Source organism: Balaenoptera borealis (genome assembly GCF_965194805.1).
Source record: "Balaenoptera borealis genome assembly, chromosome: 18".
Taxonomy (NCBI): domain Eukaryota; kingdom Metazoa; phylum Chordata; class Mammalia; order Artiodactyla; family Balaenopteridae; genus Balaenoptera; species Balaenoptera borealis.
In genome coordinates, this window is record NC_138877.1 from 17,308,921 (window position 1) to 17,325,523 (window position 16,603).

General features: G+C 43.8%; 1 protein-coding gene and 1 long non-coding RNA gene across 9 annotated transcripts in view; one reads left to right on the forward strand and one right to left on the reverse strand.

Moving 5' to 3' along the window:
* Positions 1–5,521, reverse strand: part of WDFY2 (WD repeat and FYVE domain containing 2) — a 173,115-nt gene extending 167,594 nt beyond the window's left edge. For all 4 annotated transcript variants that reach the window (XR_014236943.1, XR_014236944.1, XM_082365592.1 and 1 more), the window contains exon 1: positions 5,241–5,521. Coding sequence is in view for 2 of the 4 variants with exons in the window: in XM_082365592.1 (XP_082221718.1) it covers positions 5,241–5,377 (137 nt within the window). In the remaining 2 variants the exon portion in view is untranslated. The remainder of the gene's footprint in view (positions 1–5,240) is intronic.
* Positions 5,522–5,861: 340 nt separating this feature from the next.
* The window catches only part of LOC309615706, a 43,989-nt gene continuing 33,247 nt past the window's right edge, over positions 5,862–16,603 (forward strand). For 3 of the 5 annotated variants that reach the window (XR_014236994.1, XR_014236995.1, XR_014236996.1), the window contains exon 1: positions 5,865–6,446. This is a non-coding gene — a long non-coding RNA (uncharacterized lncRNA). Of the gene's footprint in view, positions 6,447–16,603 lie in introns of all 5 variants that reach the window. The other 2 variants (XR_014236993.1, XR_014236997.1) reach the window with 2 other exon arrangements.

The window sequence follows — 16,603 nt, forward strand, 5'->3', positions numbered from 1 at the left end:
AAAAAAAAAAAAAGAAGAAGAAATAGTCAAGTAGTGACTCTCAGAGTGGTTCAGAGTTGGGAAAAGGGACCTCCCTGGTGGTCCAGTGGGTAAGACTCCACGCTCCCAATGCAGGAGGGGCCCCGGGTTCAATCCCTGGTTGGGGAACTAGATCCCACCTGCATGCCACAACTAAGAAGCCCGCCTGCCGCAAATGAAAAAGATCCCACATGCCACAACTAAAACCTGCCGCAACGAAGATCCCACATGCCGAAACTAAGACCTGGTGCAGCCAAAATAAATAAATAAATATTCCAAAAAAGAAAAAAATCAGAGTTGGGGGAAAAAGGCCTTAAAGATTTTTAAAAACCCAACCACTCTCTCATTCCAACCGCTTCCCACCCCTATCCCTTGTTGTAACACTACCCTGGCCCAAAGTAAGGTGTTAAGCTTCTCTCAGGTTCAACTTAAACCTTTGCTCTAAGAAACTCACAACCTCCTCAGGCCCATTCCATTCCAAACAGCTGATAGATCAGCCATTGCTTAATTCATTCAATGAACATATATATATATGGGCTGCCTCCTCTGTGCTAGGCACTGGAGGTCAGACCGTATACTGAGACAAAAATGGGACCCCCTATTACCCACTGCATGGTCCTATGTGCCCTTAGGGCCTACAGAGAACACAGATAACAATGTTGCCTAAATTGGTCCCGAATGAAGTCAGAATATAAGGTGGCAGTTCTCCACAGTCCCTCACCGGGACTTCCCTGGCGGTCCAGTGGTTAAGACTCTGTGCTTCCAGCGCAGGGGACGCGGGTTCGATCCCTGGTTGGGGAACTAAGAAACGGTAAAATGCGAGGCGCGGCCAAAACCGAAAAAGCAAACTCCGCAGTCCCTTCCCATTACCTTCCCCCCTGCAGGCCCCTCCCCACGGTCTCCTCCACAACACCCTCCCACCACACCCTCAGCTCTTTTTTATCTCCCAAGAGAATTCCAAATTCTTGCACTCAGAGGTTTGGGAATGTTCACTATCACAATTACTCCTGTGGAGACACCAATTTTCCAGATTCCTCCAAGTGTGACACTCAGAGCTGAGTTCTGAATTCAAGCTGCCTGGCTCCTGAGTGCATTCTTAACCAGTTTGTTCTAGTGCTTCTCAGTGCACCAGGAGTTTTCTCTTCCCCCTCTAGCTAGAATGCCCCTTCCGACACCCTAGCTTTCTCACATGAACTCCTACTCATCCCGCAAGACCCACCTGGAGGAGAGCTCCTTGGTCTCTTCTCTAACCACCGCAAGCAGAGGAGATGCTTCAACGACCCCAGTGGATGGTGTTTGTACCCGTCTTCAACACATCTCCTTATGTGAGATGAAAATCTGACCCCCTTTTACTCCTGGTGAAGGAACAATTTTCTATAACTGTCTAATAGTAATTACCTAGAGAAACTCTCTGTATGAATGCTAAGATTGTTGAGCTGTGTTAAGATATGCATATAAAGAACTTACAAAGTTAAAACGTCTGGACAGGGCTGGCTCCCACCTGGAGCAGTCTCTTCTGGCTTTCAACACTTGAAGAGGCTGCCACTGGACAAGGGAGCTGCAGGTAGCTCACCAGCTACCCTGGTAAGCTGCAGGCTAGAGATCGATCTTGACCAAAATAGAGCCAAGATGTCTGTGAGGAAACTCCTAAGCAAGGAATGTTAAAATGGCAGTCACTCAGAAGAGACAGTCCAGGTGGAAGCTGGGAAATGAGGAACCCAATGTACCAAAGTTGGGCATATCCTTTGGAGACAGAATCCAGCTACAACCAAAGCAAAGACAGACTCAGATAAAGACAGTGAGTTCTGAGAACAAATTCCATTTTATCATAGCACCAGAAATCTATACTTGTAAGTCAGAGTGTTTTTATATTTCTTCTTCCTTTTCTTTTTTTTTTTGGCTGTGAGGCAAGGCTTACGGGAGTTCCCCAACCAGGGACTGAACCAGTGAAAGTGCCGAGCCCTAACCACTAACCACTAGACCACCAGGGAACTCCCATTTTTATATTTCTTCTATTTCCTTATATTGTCTCCGTTGGTATCCAGTAAAGTTCCAGGCTGTCTTAACTGTGCTCAGATGAACTGAGGGTAAGGGTTTTTAGCCACTCTTGGGCCTGAAGATTAGAATATCACCAGCCCACGACTAATGGCAGCCATAGGGTGAAAATGGTAGTCCAAGTGAAAGAATCCTCCAAAGGTAAGTAAAATTTAGGGAACCACAATGGCTGTGGAATCCAGCTACTCTTCCTCATCTAAAAATTCTCTTTTCAATATTAAATCTTAGAGTTTGTGGTTTTATTTTCTTCTAAAATCTGCCCCCCCCCAAATAAATTGTGAGCATCTTGGAAGGACCTTGTCATTTTCACCAATGAAGTGTACACATGTGCTTGGAACACAGTAGGGACTCAAATGTTGGTTGACAGAATGAATGAAGCAATGCATTGACTTTCAAAGTTTTAAGGCACCTTTAAAGGCCATCCAGTCCAATCCTTTTCCGTACATTTGTCCAACAGAACTTTCACAGGTTGTCATAAAGTTCATTCAAACAAATATCAATGAAATGTCTACAACAGTTAAGATGCTGTGCTTTCAGGAACAAGACCAGTCACCAACACAACAAATGTTTATTGAGGGCCTACTGTGTGCCAGCCACCATACTAGGCCCTACAGCTATTACAATGAGTAAGACGCACATAGCATCTTAGGGAATTCATGGAGAAGAAGATAAATGGATAACAAGTACCTATGACACTGTTATAGATGGAAAATGTTACGCGTTTTCAAAGGCTATTGGGAATCAGAGGTCAAAAAGGAAAACCAAGGTTTCAAAAGAACTTACGGGACACTGCCATTCAGGAATGGGACAATATTTTGTGGCTTAACCTTACGGTTCAGGAATGAAAACTACTAGTTTCTAACTGAAGTGGTTGATGGAAATGGCTTGGTAGGTTTTGATGAAAATCAATATTCTCTCTTTATATCTTTATCATTATGTCAACTGACAGTGACACTGGATTTTGAAAAGCAAGAATACAGATCAGTTCTCTTTTAATGGAAACCATAATTGACACTGAGCTCTAAATAACAAAGCTCTTGTCACATGTGACTATATGACCTACAGAAACACAGACTGGTCAACTTGAGTAATAATAAAAATAAATGTAAAGAATAAATCCTAGCCTTACTTATTTAACAGCAACTGCATAATAAAATATCTTCTATTACTTACACTGTAAACTGGGAAAGTGAAAATTAAGCTTAATAAATAGCTAAACATTGCATTTCTGTTGTCCCATAATCAAATGAAACTTATCTTCACTCTCTGTCATATACGCGACTTCAGCTTCTCCAAATACTCTGAAATGCACCCCGACTAAAGCTGTTTCCTTCAGGATAAATACAGTGAAATGGAAATCAGAAGACAGGAGCCAGGCCCGGCTCGGCCACTAGCTACATGAATTTGGGCAGGTAAATTCTCTGGCCTAATTTTCTCATCCGTAAAATGAAGCCGTTACAGCAAATAACCTCTAAGATCCCTTTGAACACTCAGGAAAAAAAAAAAAAAAAAAAAAAACTATGAAAACTAACCTCTACTCCCAAAGCGTCAACCAAAGCAAAAAGTTTCAAAACTAATTATTAAAGGAGCTTAGGTTTATCTACCTTTCTGCCTCTCTTGATTCAACAAACTTACTTACGAATTTCCTACCGCAGTTCGGCTGAGCAGTTTCATCTCCAGTAGTTACAGACAAGGAAAGTGATGTCCATCAATATATTCTTTTTAAAACACGATACTGTGACAAAGAATTTCTAGGTCCAGAAGCAAACTCTTTTGTAGAATTTTGCCTCCATGGAAAAGTTAAACACTCATAAGGCTTCTTCGTGAATTTCAAATGGTTTCTACATCCATGTATTCCACTGCAGCCATGAATTTCTTCTGTTCTTGGCAGACTGCTTGCCATTGGTGTATGTTTACAATGTTTTCCCTTGAATCTGCACAGGAAGTGAATCAGGCACCATTTGGCCATTTGTATGGAGTATGATGTAGACAAAAATATGTCATTAATATCGTCATCCTAGTTATACTGAAGAACCTATGATATGAATAGACCTATCAGGCATATTTTTTGAAGCCACACTGTATGCAAAGCACTGAAATGACTATAAAGACAGTATGAACACTTTGTTGCTTTACCTTTGCCTGAAATTTTACAAGTCACCAAAAAAAAATATTTTCTACCTGAGCATAATTTGAACTTACATTAAGAAAACGTAACTACTATTTTAAGGTTAAAAGCTCCTTGACATATACCTCTATAATGTGATATTTTTTAGAATACTAGTTGATATTATAAAAGCAACAATTCCAGATCAAAACCATAACTACTATATTCAAGCATCATTCCTCTGGAAATTAGCTTCATCTGCATAATTTATGTATATTAAAGGACATTAAGTTAAAGCAAAAAACGCACTGTCTGAAAAACAAGGGAGGATACTAAAGGCAGAACAACTAGTTCTACTTCTGCAAATTAAGCAAAATTAGGCAAAAAGAAAGGACGCAAGCAAAGGGAAGGAACTCAAGAGCTATTTGCAGCAGTGGTCCCTTGAAAGTTCTAGGAGCTTCCCCTTGAGCTTGAAGAGACAAGGGGGGCAAAGCAGAGAAGTCACCTCTCCTGGGCAGAAGCCCTAATACTCTTCACAACTTGCAATATTCATTGAATTCAGTGTAAGATGTCTGGGAGATCTGGATTCGGTGGGAATGTCTGGGAGAAGGGAGTGGCATTTGCTTTCCTGGGTCTGGAGCCTTAAGAACTATACCAGAGTTCTCAAAACCTCTTAGTTATCTCACAGAAGCGGCTCGGAGCATCCTCCCCACGCACACACCTGCAGGGCCGGGCAGCTCCACCCTCTCCCCTTCCTGTCCTCGGAGCTGGACCAAGGTCCAGTGGCCGGTGCACCGTTAGTTCAAGGGTCACCCTGGCCCCGGCAGGCGCCACCCGGGCAAGGCCAGACAGAACGCCGCGGTCCGGGCTCCGCTTCCCGGAGCCACGCAGCGGCGGCGACGCGCAGCTGGACACCGGCACCACCAGGATGCGCATTATAATAACAACTTGGGAGAGCGCTCTACACTCGCGCCGACGTGGAGGCACAGCCCCTGAAGCGGGCTCTGGGACCGCCGGCCCGTCCCGCCCCTCCTCGCGGCCGAGGGGCAGCGGTTCGTACCTGTCCTCCGAGACACTGATGACGCCCTCCTCCTTGGGCACGATCACGGCCATATTCACCACCTCCTGAGACCCCTCGACCCGCTGCAGCAGGATCGGCTTGCGGGTCAGCGGCTTGGGCTGGATCTCTGCCGCCATCGGAGGAGGGGGCGCACTGCGGGCGCCGCCGCCAACTGCGCCGCGGGGCCGGCCTGAGGAGACCGCTCGGGCACGGGCACAAGCTGAGACGGGGACTCTGGTTGGCCGGAGCGGGCCGCCGGGGACCCGCGATCATAGCCTGGCCGGCGCTCCCGGGAACGACTCCGCGCTCCCGGCTTCGGGCACCGAAACCTCCAAGACCGGCGCTGCAACCCGGCACCACCGGAGGAGGGGGCGGAGAGCCGGGGGGGCGGGGCAGGCGGGGGCGGGGCCTGCCGCAGGGGGTGGCCGCTGGTGGGCGCGAGGGCGGCTGCACTTCCGGAAGGGTGGTGGAGGAGGAGGGGAAACTGAAAAAGGAGGCGGGGCGCTGGCGGCCCAATGCGCATGCGTCAGGCCACGAGCCCATTTCCACCCCGCCCCTCCGCCATTCCCGAAGCCGCGCGGCACCGCCTCTAGAACGCATGCGCCTTCCATGATCTGCGGCCTCCTCGCCACCTTCCACACCCAGTATTTAGTCCCCTCCCTCTTTAATCTCCCGTGAACGCGCGCGTACACATTCCTGGGAACGCGCTTGCCAGTGGCCCCGCCCACTCCGAAATCCCTGAAAAGGGGGCGGAGGTGGGGCGGGGAAAAGCGCGCTGGGCGAGGCCGGAAAGAGAAGTATCCCGCAGGAAGAAGCTGAGCTAGTGGGGACGTGACTGGGCATGCGCTCGAGTTACCTGTCCAGCGCGGCCTTGCAATGAAGCGTGGTTTACTGCTCCCAACACGCACCAGCCCCAGGCCTCCGATTGGCACCCACATGGGCTTCTGGGAGTTGTAGTTTTTCGGAGCCTTCGCTCCCTTGTCCTGAAATGACCTATCGCCCACCTCTCACCGCTCCTGGCCTGAGGGGCTCCGCGGCCTCCCGGGCGATTGGCCGAGTCACGGCTGGGTCTGGCCTCTACGGCAGGGAACTGAAGGGCAGCCGTCGCGGAGCAGACAGTCGCTACGGCCCTGCCACTGCACTTAATAGTGGAGCTCCACGAGTGGGGAAAGAAGAAAGGCTGTCATGCAAGCATCCTTGAAGAAGGTTAGAGATGATGTGTAGTGTTAACCTACTCGTTTTCTTAGATGGTTAAGTTACTAGACCAGGATTACTTTAGCTTCAAGTTAGGGCTATAGCACCCCCAGACTTGAACTCAGGTGCCCCTGCTCCTGGTCCTGACTTCTTCCCATTCCCCAGTAATCCTTCCTTTCTAGATTGCTCCAGAGACGATGGATAGAGTAATTTGTGATCTGTGAATGCATGTTAGGTGACTGGCAAAGGGCCTGGCATGCGGGGTAGTTGGTTATGTGATAACCCCACTAGCCCTTCCACAGTTAACAAGCTAGCTGAGGAGTGGTCATGGTCTCTGTGGTGTAATTGGGCTGGCAAGGGCTCTGAAGGTGAGAAAAATAATATGCCAGAGCTAGACAAAGAATGGGACAGGCCTTGTAGAAATGCATTTTATAAGGCAGGTTTTTGGGCAGCCGAGGCGGTAGGTAGGCTGGACCTGTCTCAAAGCACAGTGCAGCTCTTTACCACTTCCCACGTTCATAGAAATTCTGTAAGGCCCTTGAAAGGGAGATTGAGGTATTTTCCAGCTTTGCAGCCTAGAACAGGGCATTCCACTTCTCTGAGCCTCCAGTTCCCCATCTGCCAAGTGGTGGATAATAACACCTACCTTGGGTTGTTGTGAGGCTTACAAGTGACAGATTTTAAGTGCCTTCATACACAGTAGGTTCTTTAAGATTCCAGGAATTAGGACATGGACGTATTCAGGGGGACATTATTCAGCCTGCCACAGTGGTTTTAAATACCATCCATAAGCTCCTGACTCCCATAATAATCTCTACCCTGACCACATTTCTGAACTCCAGACTCATGTATCTAAAGCTACTCCACTTTGTCACTTAACTGTTTAATAGGTGTTCCAAACATTCCCAAATAGTATCTTTAAATCTACTGCATCATTCACCCAGTTGTTCAAAACTAACTTCCTAGGAGTCATCCTTGACTCTTCTCTTTTCCTCACAATTCTATCCAGACCATTTAGAAGTCCTATCAGCTCCACCTCCAAAGTATATCTTGAATTTTCCCATTTATATCATCTCCACCCCAGTCCAAGTCACCATAATCTCTGGCCTCTACTACCATGGTAGCCTAACTGCTTTCTCTATTTCTTCTCTTGAACCCATACAATCCATTTTTATCAAAGTAGCCAGAAGGATTTTGTTTTAAAATATAAAACAGATCAGTTCCTCCTCTGCTTAAAACACATCATTGGCTTACTGTTGCACTCGGGATGAAATGCCTCTCCAACCTCACCTCTTATGCTCAGTACTTTCCAAACCCTGGCTTGGAAATTCCCCAGAAACACCAACCTCCTTCCTGCTGGTGGCCTTTGCACCAACTGTGTTCACCTCTCGGCTACTTTCTTCTCACCACTCAGGCTTCAGCTCCCATGTTAGCTCCTTAAAAAGTCCTAACCTCCCAACTGAACCCTACTTCTTCATAACACTCGTTGTCATATCACACGGGTTTATTTTCTTCACAGTACTTACTTCTGCCCAAAATAATCTTGTGTGTTTCTTTAGTTCTTCGTCTTCCTCTTCCAGAAGAGAAACACTGGGAGAGGAGAGACCTGTCTGCCTGTCCATCATTGTATTCCTAGCCTTTAGAATAGTACCTGGCACATCAGGAGGCATGTTGTTAAGTATTCGTTAAATAAATGAATAGAAGGAGAGGCCACTCAGGATTTGTTTAACTCTGTTACACTAGAGCATAATGGAAAGACTGGTATCTGGCACTTGTCCTAATTCCTGGGATCGGGTGATCCTTGGGAGAAGACACAAAACTGCAGACGATATCCAGCAGGCAGATGATAATAGCGGTATGGTAAAGGCAACAACAAGTGATTAATTGGTACCCAAGAGAAAGGCCTAGCATGAGATAAATGAGGTGTACTAATAGGCAGGTGAGAGGAAGGTAGTAGTTACAGCAGTTCTTAAACTTTTTAGGTCGCAGACCTTATGAAAAATCAGTTGAATATTACAGATCAGCTGGAGTGGGGGAGTGTATGTATATGTACACTTATATTTTACGTGCAATTTTACGTGCAATTTCACAAGGCACACAAGTATCAGAGACCCAGGTTGGGACCTCTTGCTAACTCTCAGGAAATCTAAGACCGCTCAGCCCCAATTCCCCACCCTCAGGAAAGGGCATTCTAATGGAGATTAAAGACAGAAAGAAGTAGACTACTGCTAGAAAAATGATTCTCAAACTCCTTTGTTCATATTCCACCTTAAAGAATTTTGAAGAATTTCAGTATATAAATTTAAATTTTCCAAAAAGTCTGAGTTCTAGCATCTTGTAAATATTAACATTTGTTGTAAATAGTTCACGCTTGATGATCTTTTATTGATTTCCCTGTAATACTATCTGAAACAAACAAAAAAATATGTATATATATTTAAATTCTACGATTTACTTAATATACTAAGGCCATAAAGCTCTGATTTTTAAAAGTTTCTTCTACATTAACTGATCCTTACAATTGTTAGTACACAATAGGTCAAAACAACATAAGTATATTGGAAATGTATATAAAAATTATTAAACATAAAAAGTAAATTTTTAACTAGAAATGTTTAATGAAAATTATTCTTCAAGATGAACAGGGCTACGTTTTTACATTCCCCTGTATCCAAGGATAAATAATGATTTACTGCTAGAATTAAGAGGATTCAGGATGAATTCTATTCCTATATTTTATCTTGTAAATATAAGGGCTAAGAAATCTCATTTATGTAAATATTGGGTTGGCCAAAATGTTCGTTTGTTTTTTCCATAAGATGGCTCTAGTAGCACTTTGTTGTCTTTAACTTCATTCAAAACAATTTTGTTAGATTGTGTGTGACAGCTGTCATATCAGTGTGCATTTTAAAAAAACATCAAAATTGGTGAATTTTTGTGTAGCCATTTTAATATTGAAGATGAAAGAAAAAAAGCAACATTTTCAGCCAATTATGCTTTATTATTTCAAGAAAGGTAAAAAAGATTTGTGCAGTGTATGGAGAAGGTGCTGTGACTGATCAAACATGTCAAAAGTGGTTTGCGAAGTTTCATGCTGGAGATTTCTCGCTGGACGATGCTCCACAGTCAGGTAGACCAGTTGAAGTTGATGGCGATCAAACCGAGACATTAACTGAGAACAATCAACATTATACCATGCTGGAGATAGACGACATACTCAAAATACCCAAATCAAGTGTTGAAAATCATTTGCACCAGCTTGGTTAAGTTCATCACTTTGATGTTTGGGTTCCACATAAGCGAAAAAAACCTCCTTGACTGTATTTCCGCCAGCGAATCTCTACTTAAACGTAATGAAAACGTTCCGTTTTTAAAACAAATTGTGACGGGCAGTGAAAAGTGGATACTGTACAATAATGTGGAACAGAAGAGATCGTGGGGCAAGTGAAATGAACCACCACCAACCACACCAAAGGCCAGTCTTCATCCAAAGAAGGTGATGTTGTGTATATGGTGGGATTGGAAGGGAGTCCTCTATTATGAGCTCCTTCCGGAAAACCAAATGATTAATTCCGACAAGTACTGCTCCCAATTAGACCACCTGAAAGCAGCACTCAACAAAAAGCATCCAGAATCAGTCAACAGAAAACGCATAATCTTCCATCAGGATACCCCAAGACCGCACGTTTCTTTGATGACCAGGCAAAAACTGTTAGAGCTTGGCTGGGAAGTTGTGATTCATCCACCGTATTCACCAGACATTGCACCTTTGGATTTCCATTTATTTCGGTCTTTACAGAATTCTCTTAATGGAAAAAATTTCAATTCCCTGGAAGACTGTAAAAGCACCTGGAACAGTTCTTTGCTCAAACAGATAAAAAGTTTTGGCAAGATGGGATTGTGAAGTTGCCTGAAAAATGGCAGAAGGTAGTGGAACAAAAGGGTGAATATGTTGTTCAATAAAGTTCTTGGTGAAAATGAAAAATGTGTCTTTTATTTTTACTTAAAAACCAAAGGAACTTTTTGGCCAACCCAATATATGTGAGTGGAACGAGTCTTGTTATATCAACGCTACTCAACTCTTTGAATTCTTTCTGAGTTACATGTCAAAAATCACATTGTCAAGAGAAAATTTTTGCAAATCATATATCTGATAAGGGACTCATATCTAGAATATACAAATAACTCTTACAATTCAATAGTAAAAAGACAAATAAACCAATTTTTAAATTGGCAAAAAATCTGAATAGACATTCCCCCAAAGAATATATATACATGACCAATAAGCACATAAAAAGATACTCAACATCATTAGTCATCAAGGAAATGCAAATCAAAACCACAATGAGATACCAATTTACAACTATTAGGATGGCTAAAATAGAATACAGATAATAACAAATGTTGAAAAAGATATGGAGAGGTTGAAATCTCCCCACACACTGCTGGGGAGATTGTAAAATGGCACAGCCTTCTAGGAAATAGTCTCACATTTCCTCAAACTGTTAAACATGGCTACCATATGACCCAGAAATTCCACTTCTAGGTATACACCCAAGAGAAAGGAAAACTTAGATATACACAAAAACTTGAAATGGATATTCATAGCAGCATTATTCGAATAGCCAAAATGTGGAAATGATCCAAATGTTCATCAACTGATAAATGGGTAAAAGGTGGTGTATCCATACAATGGGATATTCCGCAAAAAAAAGAAATGACATACTAATACATGCTACAATCCGGATGAACCTTGAAAACCTTATGCTAAGTGAAAGAAGCTAATCATAAAGGATCACATATTGTAAGATTCCATTTATATGAAATGTCCAGAGTAGGCAAATGTACAGGCACAGAAAGCAGATTAGCTGTTGCTAGTAGCATGGGGCAGAGGGGGGAGTAAGAGGGGCCGATTTTGATGGCTAAGGAATGTGCAGGATTTCTTTTTCAGATAATAAAAATGTTCTTAAATTGATTATCGGACTCCCCTGGTGGCACAGTGGTTAAGAATCCGCCTGCCAATGCAGGGGACACGGGTTTGATCCCTGGTCCGGGAAGATCCCACATGCTGCGGAGCAACTAAGCCCATGCGCCACAACTACTGAGCTTACGCTCTAGAGCCTACGAGCCACAACTACTGAGCCCATGTGCCACAACTACTGAAGCCCGTGCACCTAGAGCCCATGCTCCGTGACAAGAGAAGCCACCACAATGAGAAGCCCGTGCACCGCAACAAAGAGTAGCCCCCGGTCGCCGCAACTAGAGAAAGCCCACGAGCAGCAACAAAGACCTAAAGCAGCCAAAAATAAATAAATAAATAAAAATTTAAAAAGAAATACATTAAAAAATTGATTATCACAGTGATTGCACAAATTTGTGGATATTCTAAAAGCCACTGAATTGTACACTTTAAAATGGTAAATTTTTATGCTATATGAATTATAGTTGTCTATCACCCAGTATTATTTTTGATGTCTTGCTGACAAATTCTATTACGTCTCCATCGGTTTTATTGAAAGCAAAATATTGAAAACCACCTAACTTGTGAAAGGAATTTTTACACATTTATTAAAGTAATTTATTTTCTCAATTTCTGGAAAGTATACAAAAACGTATTATATGACTATTATTTTTATCTGTTATTCTTTCACTGAAAGGCACTTTGTTTAACCCTATATACTAAAAAAAGAATTGGGAACGGAAATTTTTTAATGTTTTCAATTCAGTATATCTTTTGTTAATACAATTTTTTTATAATAGTGCTTTTATCTCATCACGTGCTTATATATATTTTTCTCTGAATCTTAGAGCGGCAGATTTTTATAGAAGAAGGCCACCATGTAGCCTGGTCAAAGTCCTGTTGTCAAATGAATTAGAGAAATTAGATTTACCTTCTGTTAGAAAAAATTTTACTTCATTTTTCCATTCAAATAAATAAACATTAATAAGCATTTTGAAGAATATTGTAAAAATAAAATGAAATGCATCTGGTAAGATGGATTATTAGGTGTGGTTAAGAGCTCAATACCATATGAGATATCACCTCACACCTGTCAGAATGGCTATTATCAAAAAGACAACAAATAACAGGTGTTGGCGAGGATGCACAACCCTCGTGCGCTTTTGGTGGGAATGTAAATTGGTGCAGCCACTATGGAAAACAGTATGAAGTTTCCTTAAAAAATAAAAAACAAAACTACCATATGATCCAGCAATTTCACCCCTCGGTATTTTGCTGAAGAAAACAAAAACATTAATTAGAAAAGATATATGCACCCCCATTTCTACTTTATAGAATTCAAAACCTCTTAAGAGGAGCCAAAATATCCTTGTTTCTTCTCCCTTATCAGGAATACTTACAATATAAAGAAGGCCAGAAAGATCTGTGGGTTAACTTGCCTTAGTAACCATTAGAGTTTCCCCCTAAGGGGGATGGGGGAAATCCCCTAAGGGGATGGAGAGTGAGTGAAATGGGTGAAGGTAGTCAAAAAGGTACAAACTTTCAGTTATAAAATAAATGAGTCCTGGGGATGTAATGATGCAGTATTCTCATCCCGAGGGGAAAAAAACTGTAGCTCTGTGTGGTGATGGATGATAACTAGACTTGTGGTGATCATTTCACAATATATTCAGCTATTGAATCATGATGTAGTACACCTGGAACTAAGACATCAATTATATCTCGATACAAACGTTTCCACCAAATCAATATTTTTTTTAATTTTTATTTTTTAAACTTATTTTTGGTGGCATTGTGTCCTCCTGGCTGCGCACGGGCTTTCTCTAGCTGTAGCAAGCAGGGGCTGCTCGTTGTTGCAGTGCACGGTCTTCTCATTGCAGTGGCTTCTCTTGTTGCGGAGCACGGGCTCTAGGCACGAGGGCTTCAGTAGTTGTGGCACACGGGCTCAGTAGTTGTGGCGCACAGGCTTAGTCGCTCCGCAGCATGTGGGATCTTGCCAGACCAGGGATCGAACCTGTGCCCCCTGCATTGACAGGCGGATTCTTAACCACTGCGCCACCGGGGAAGTCCCCAAATCAATATTTTGTAGTACATTTTTGTTGTTGTTTTTACCCCATGCAAAGCACCACAGTAAGACATGGATGGGGAAAGTTTATGAGATGGGAGAACATCTGACATAAATGCAGGCACATCCTCAGGCAAATTGATTTTAGGAAAACGTACCTATAAAAGTTGAGGATCTGGAAATGAATACCCTTATAATGATGTGTGTCCGTGTACCACTTGACAAGTTTTCACGGAGCAGAGCTCCACAGGCCACAGTTTGGATACCACTGATCTAGGAAACAGGAAGGGGGCTGCCACTCCAGCAGGACATGGAGCTTTTAGAGAAGCATTAAACGAAAAGAATTGTGCTTAATAATTGGACCAAGGCAACTTCTTTTGGATTGACTCCTCACTCTTGGAAGGCCAATTATAGGAAGCAAGGTGAGTCCAGGGAAAAGGGTTGGAGCTGAGTCCAAAGCTTTTTCTAATAGTAAGCAGCATGTATTTTTCTGGCTCATCCTCAGCAATCTAGTCTGGCAATAGAAAACTGAGCAGGTGTAAATAGTAAGAAGCGTATACATTGGTCTCTGCCCTGGTGTCTGACACAGAACTCTGAAGACCCTTGTAATTTCCTAAGTGATAAGAGCACTAGGAGCGTCTCTTGTTCTAATGAGCGCTGGTCACCAGAAAAACCAAGCTATGATTAGAAGCTTGCAGATGCACTGCCCCCCTCCACACGCCCCCCATGAGGGGAGAGGGGCTGGAAGTGGAACCTCCACAAAATCCCAAGGGTAGGGAGTTCAGTGAGCTTCCAGGCTGGTGAGAACATTCACACCAGGAGGGTGATGGACCCCAACTCCACAGGGACAGAAGCTCCTGCACTTTGGACCCTCCCAGACCTCATCCTATGTATCTCTTCATCTGGCTCTTCATCTGTATCCTTTATCAGATCCTTTAATAAACTGGTAAACATAAGTGTTCCCCTGAGTTCTGTGAGCCGTTCTAGCAAATCAGTTGAATTAGAGGAGGGGGTGGTGGGAACCTCTGATTTATAGCCAAATTGGACAGAAGTGGGGGTGACCTGGAGACCTACTACTTGCAATTGGCATCTGAAGTGGGGGGCAGTCTCATGGGACTGAGCCCTTAACCTGTGGGAACTGGTGCTTTCTCCGGGTAGACAGTGTCAGAATTGAATTAAAGTATAGGACACCCAGCTGGTGTCAGAGAATTGCTTGATGGGAGAATAACCCCACACATCTGGTGTCAGAAGTGTGCATGCAGAAGTTGTGTGAGAGTAAAGGAGAAACACAGGAGAAGAACTGGGTTTTCCCTAATGCAGCAGGGATCTGGGGATCCGGCCTCATCAGACGAAACCCACACTTAGCAAGAGGGGTCTGGGATACTGGTGTGAGAGCCAGAGGCAGTCAGTGAGCAGCGAGGACATCGGAGAGGCAGCTGTGCACCCACCTCCAGACTTGGGTTCAAGAGCAGGGCATTCAAATCTGAGGTGACAACTTAGGAAAGCAAGGTAGGGCCCGGGCCTGAAGGACTGGTGTTCTGAGCAGGAGGCCTAGACAGGGTCGTAGGTGTCAAAACTAGGGGGCAAGGTGGGAGTAGAGCCACTTACCAGTGTGTCCTTTAGCAAGTCACTGATTCTGTTGGAGCCCCCCTTTCTTCATCTGTAACATTACAGCACCAAACTCACAGAGTTGTTGTGAAACAAGAATAAGATCATTCATCTGAAGGAAGAGGCCAGCATCTGGCAAGTAGCTACTCTAAAGGAAGAGGGGAAAGCTGAGAAGGACTTGGAAGGGGACCACAGGGAAAACATGGGGACAGAAGAAAAGGGGTGGCAATGACGACTTAGTCTCACAACAAAGGAGAAATCTAATGATCAGAACTGGGTCACAAGTCAGGGCCACAACATCTTGCAGCAGAAGTCCCAACTTTTCAAAGGGCAAAAATCTGAGAATAGAGATTCCATCTGTATTGGAAGTCCACACTTATTGGAAGTCTAGCATTCATTGTTTTGAACTCTGAATTTTCTTGCTGACTCAAATATGCATTGGTGGGTCCCAGGCAGGCTCACAAAATCCCTCCAGTGCAAAACTAGCAGTCCCTTGGCATAGGACTTCCGTGACGAATGATGCTTCTCCAGAAGAATATCTTTTAAATTACATCCAGGAACATCAGATAAACATCCCTCCATTTGTTTTCCCCCTCCCTTCCTTCCCCATTCCCTCCCCAGCAGCAGGCACTAGGACCCCCTCGGCAACAAGGGTTTTTTGCTTCTGAAACCTGGCTGCACTTGAGTGCCTTGGGAACTTCTGGAAAATTCCTGGATCCTATCCCTGAATGGCTGAATTTGGTTTTCTGGGAGCTTGACCTGAGAATCTGACTTTTTATAAAGCATTTCAGGTGATTCTAATGCAGGTGGCCCTTGGTGTCTAGGGTAATCCGGGAATCACAGACCTGGGAATCCAATGGAAGGGTACAGGAAAAGTGATCCGAGATACAGAGGGCTGGGTCTCCAACCACGGGGCCCATCTCCCATTGCCTTTCCTTTCCCAGAATGAGAGACTAGCCAGCCTGCATGCTCTTCCACTGGTAGTACCTAATGTTTCTGATCAGACCAATGTCTTTTTTTTTTTGGGGGGGGGGGCGGGTGCCCATTGAGTAACAGAAAACAGCCTGTGATTTTTCGCCTGCTTACCTGTGCTGGAAGCAAGCACAAGGCTTTTGCAAGGCTTTTTCCTTAGTCTTCCTCTTCAATCCTCCCCAGTCCTCTTTAGCCCAGGAAACCTTGGGCTAAAAATAGGTTTTCATGTACTGAAAGGTCTGAAGTAAAGTTCATTTCTATATCTATATCTATATCTATATCTATATCTATATCTGTATCTATATCTATATCTATATCTGTATCTATATCTACATCTACAGCTGTATCATCTAACTACCCATCTATGTATGTTTTTAATAGACTTTATTTTTTTAGAGCAATTTTAAGTTCACAGCAAGATTGAGCAGAAAGTACAGGGATTTCCCATATCTCCCCTGTCCCCATATACGCGCAGCCTCCCCTGCCAGAGTGGTACCTTTGTTACAACTGGTGAACCTACAATGACACATCATTATCGCCCAAAGTCCATCATTTAACTTAGGG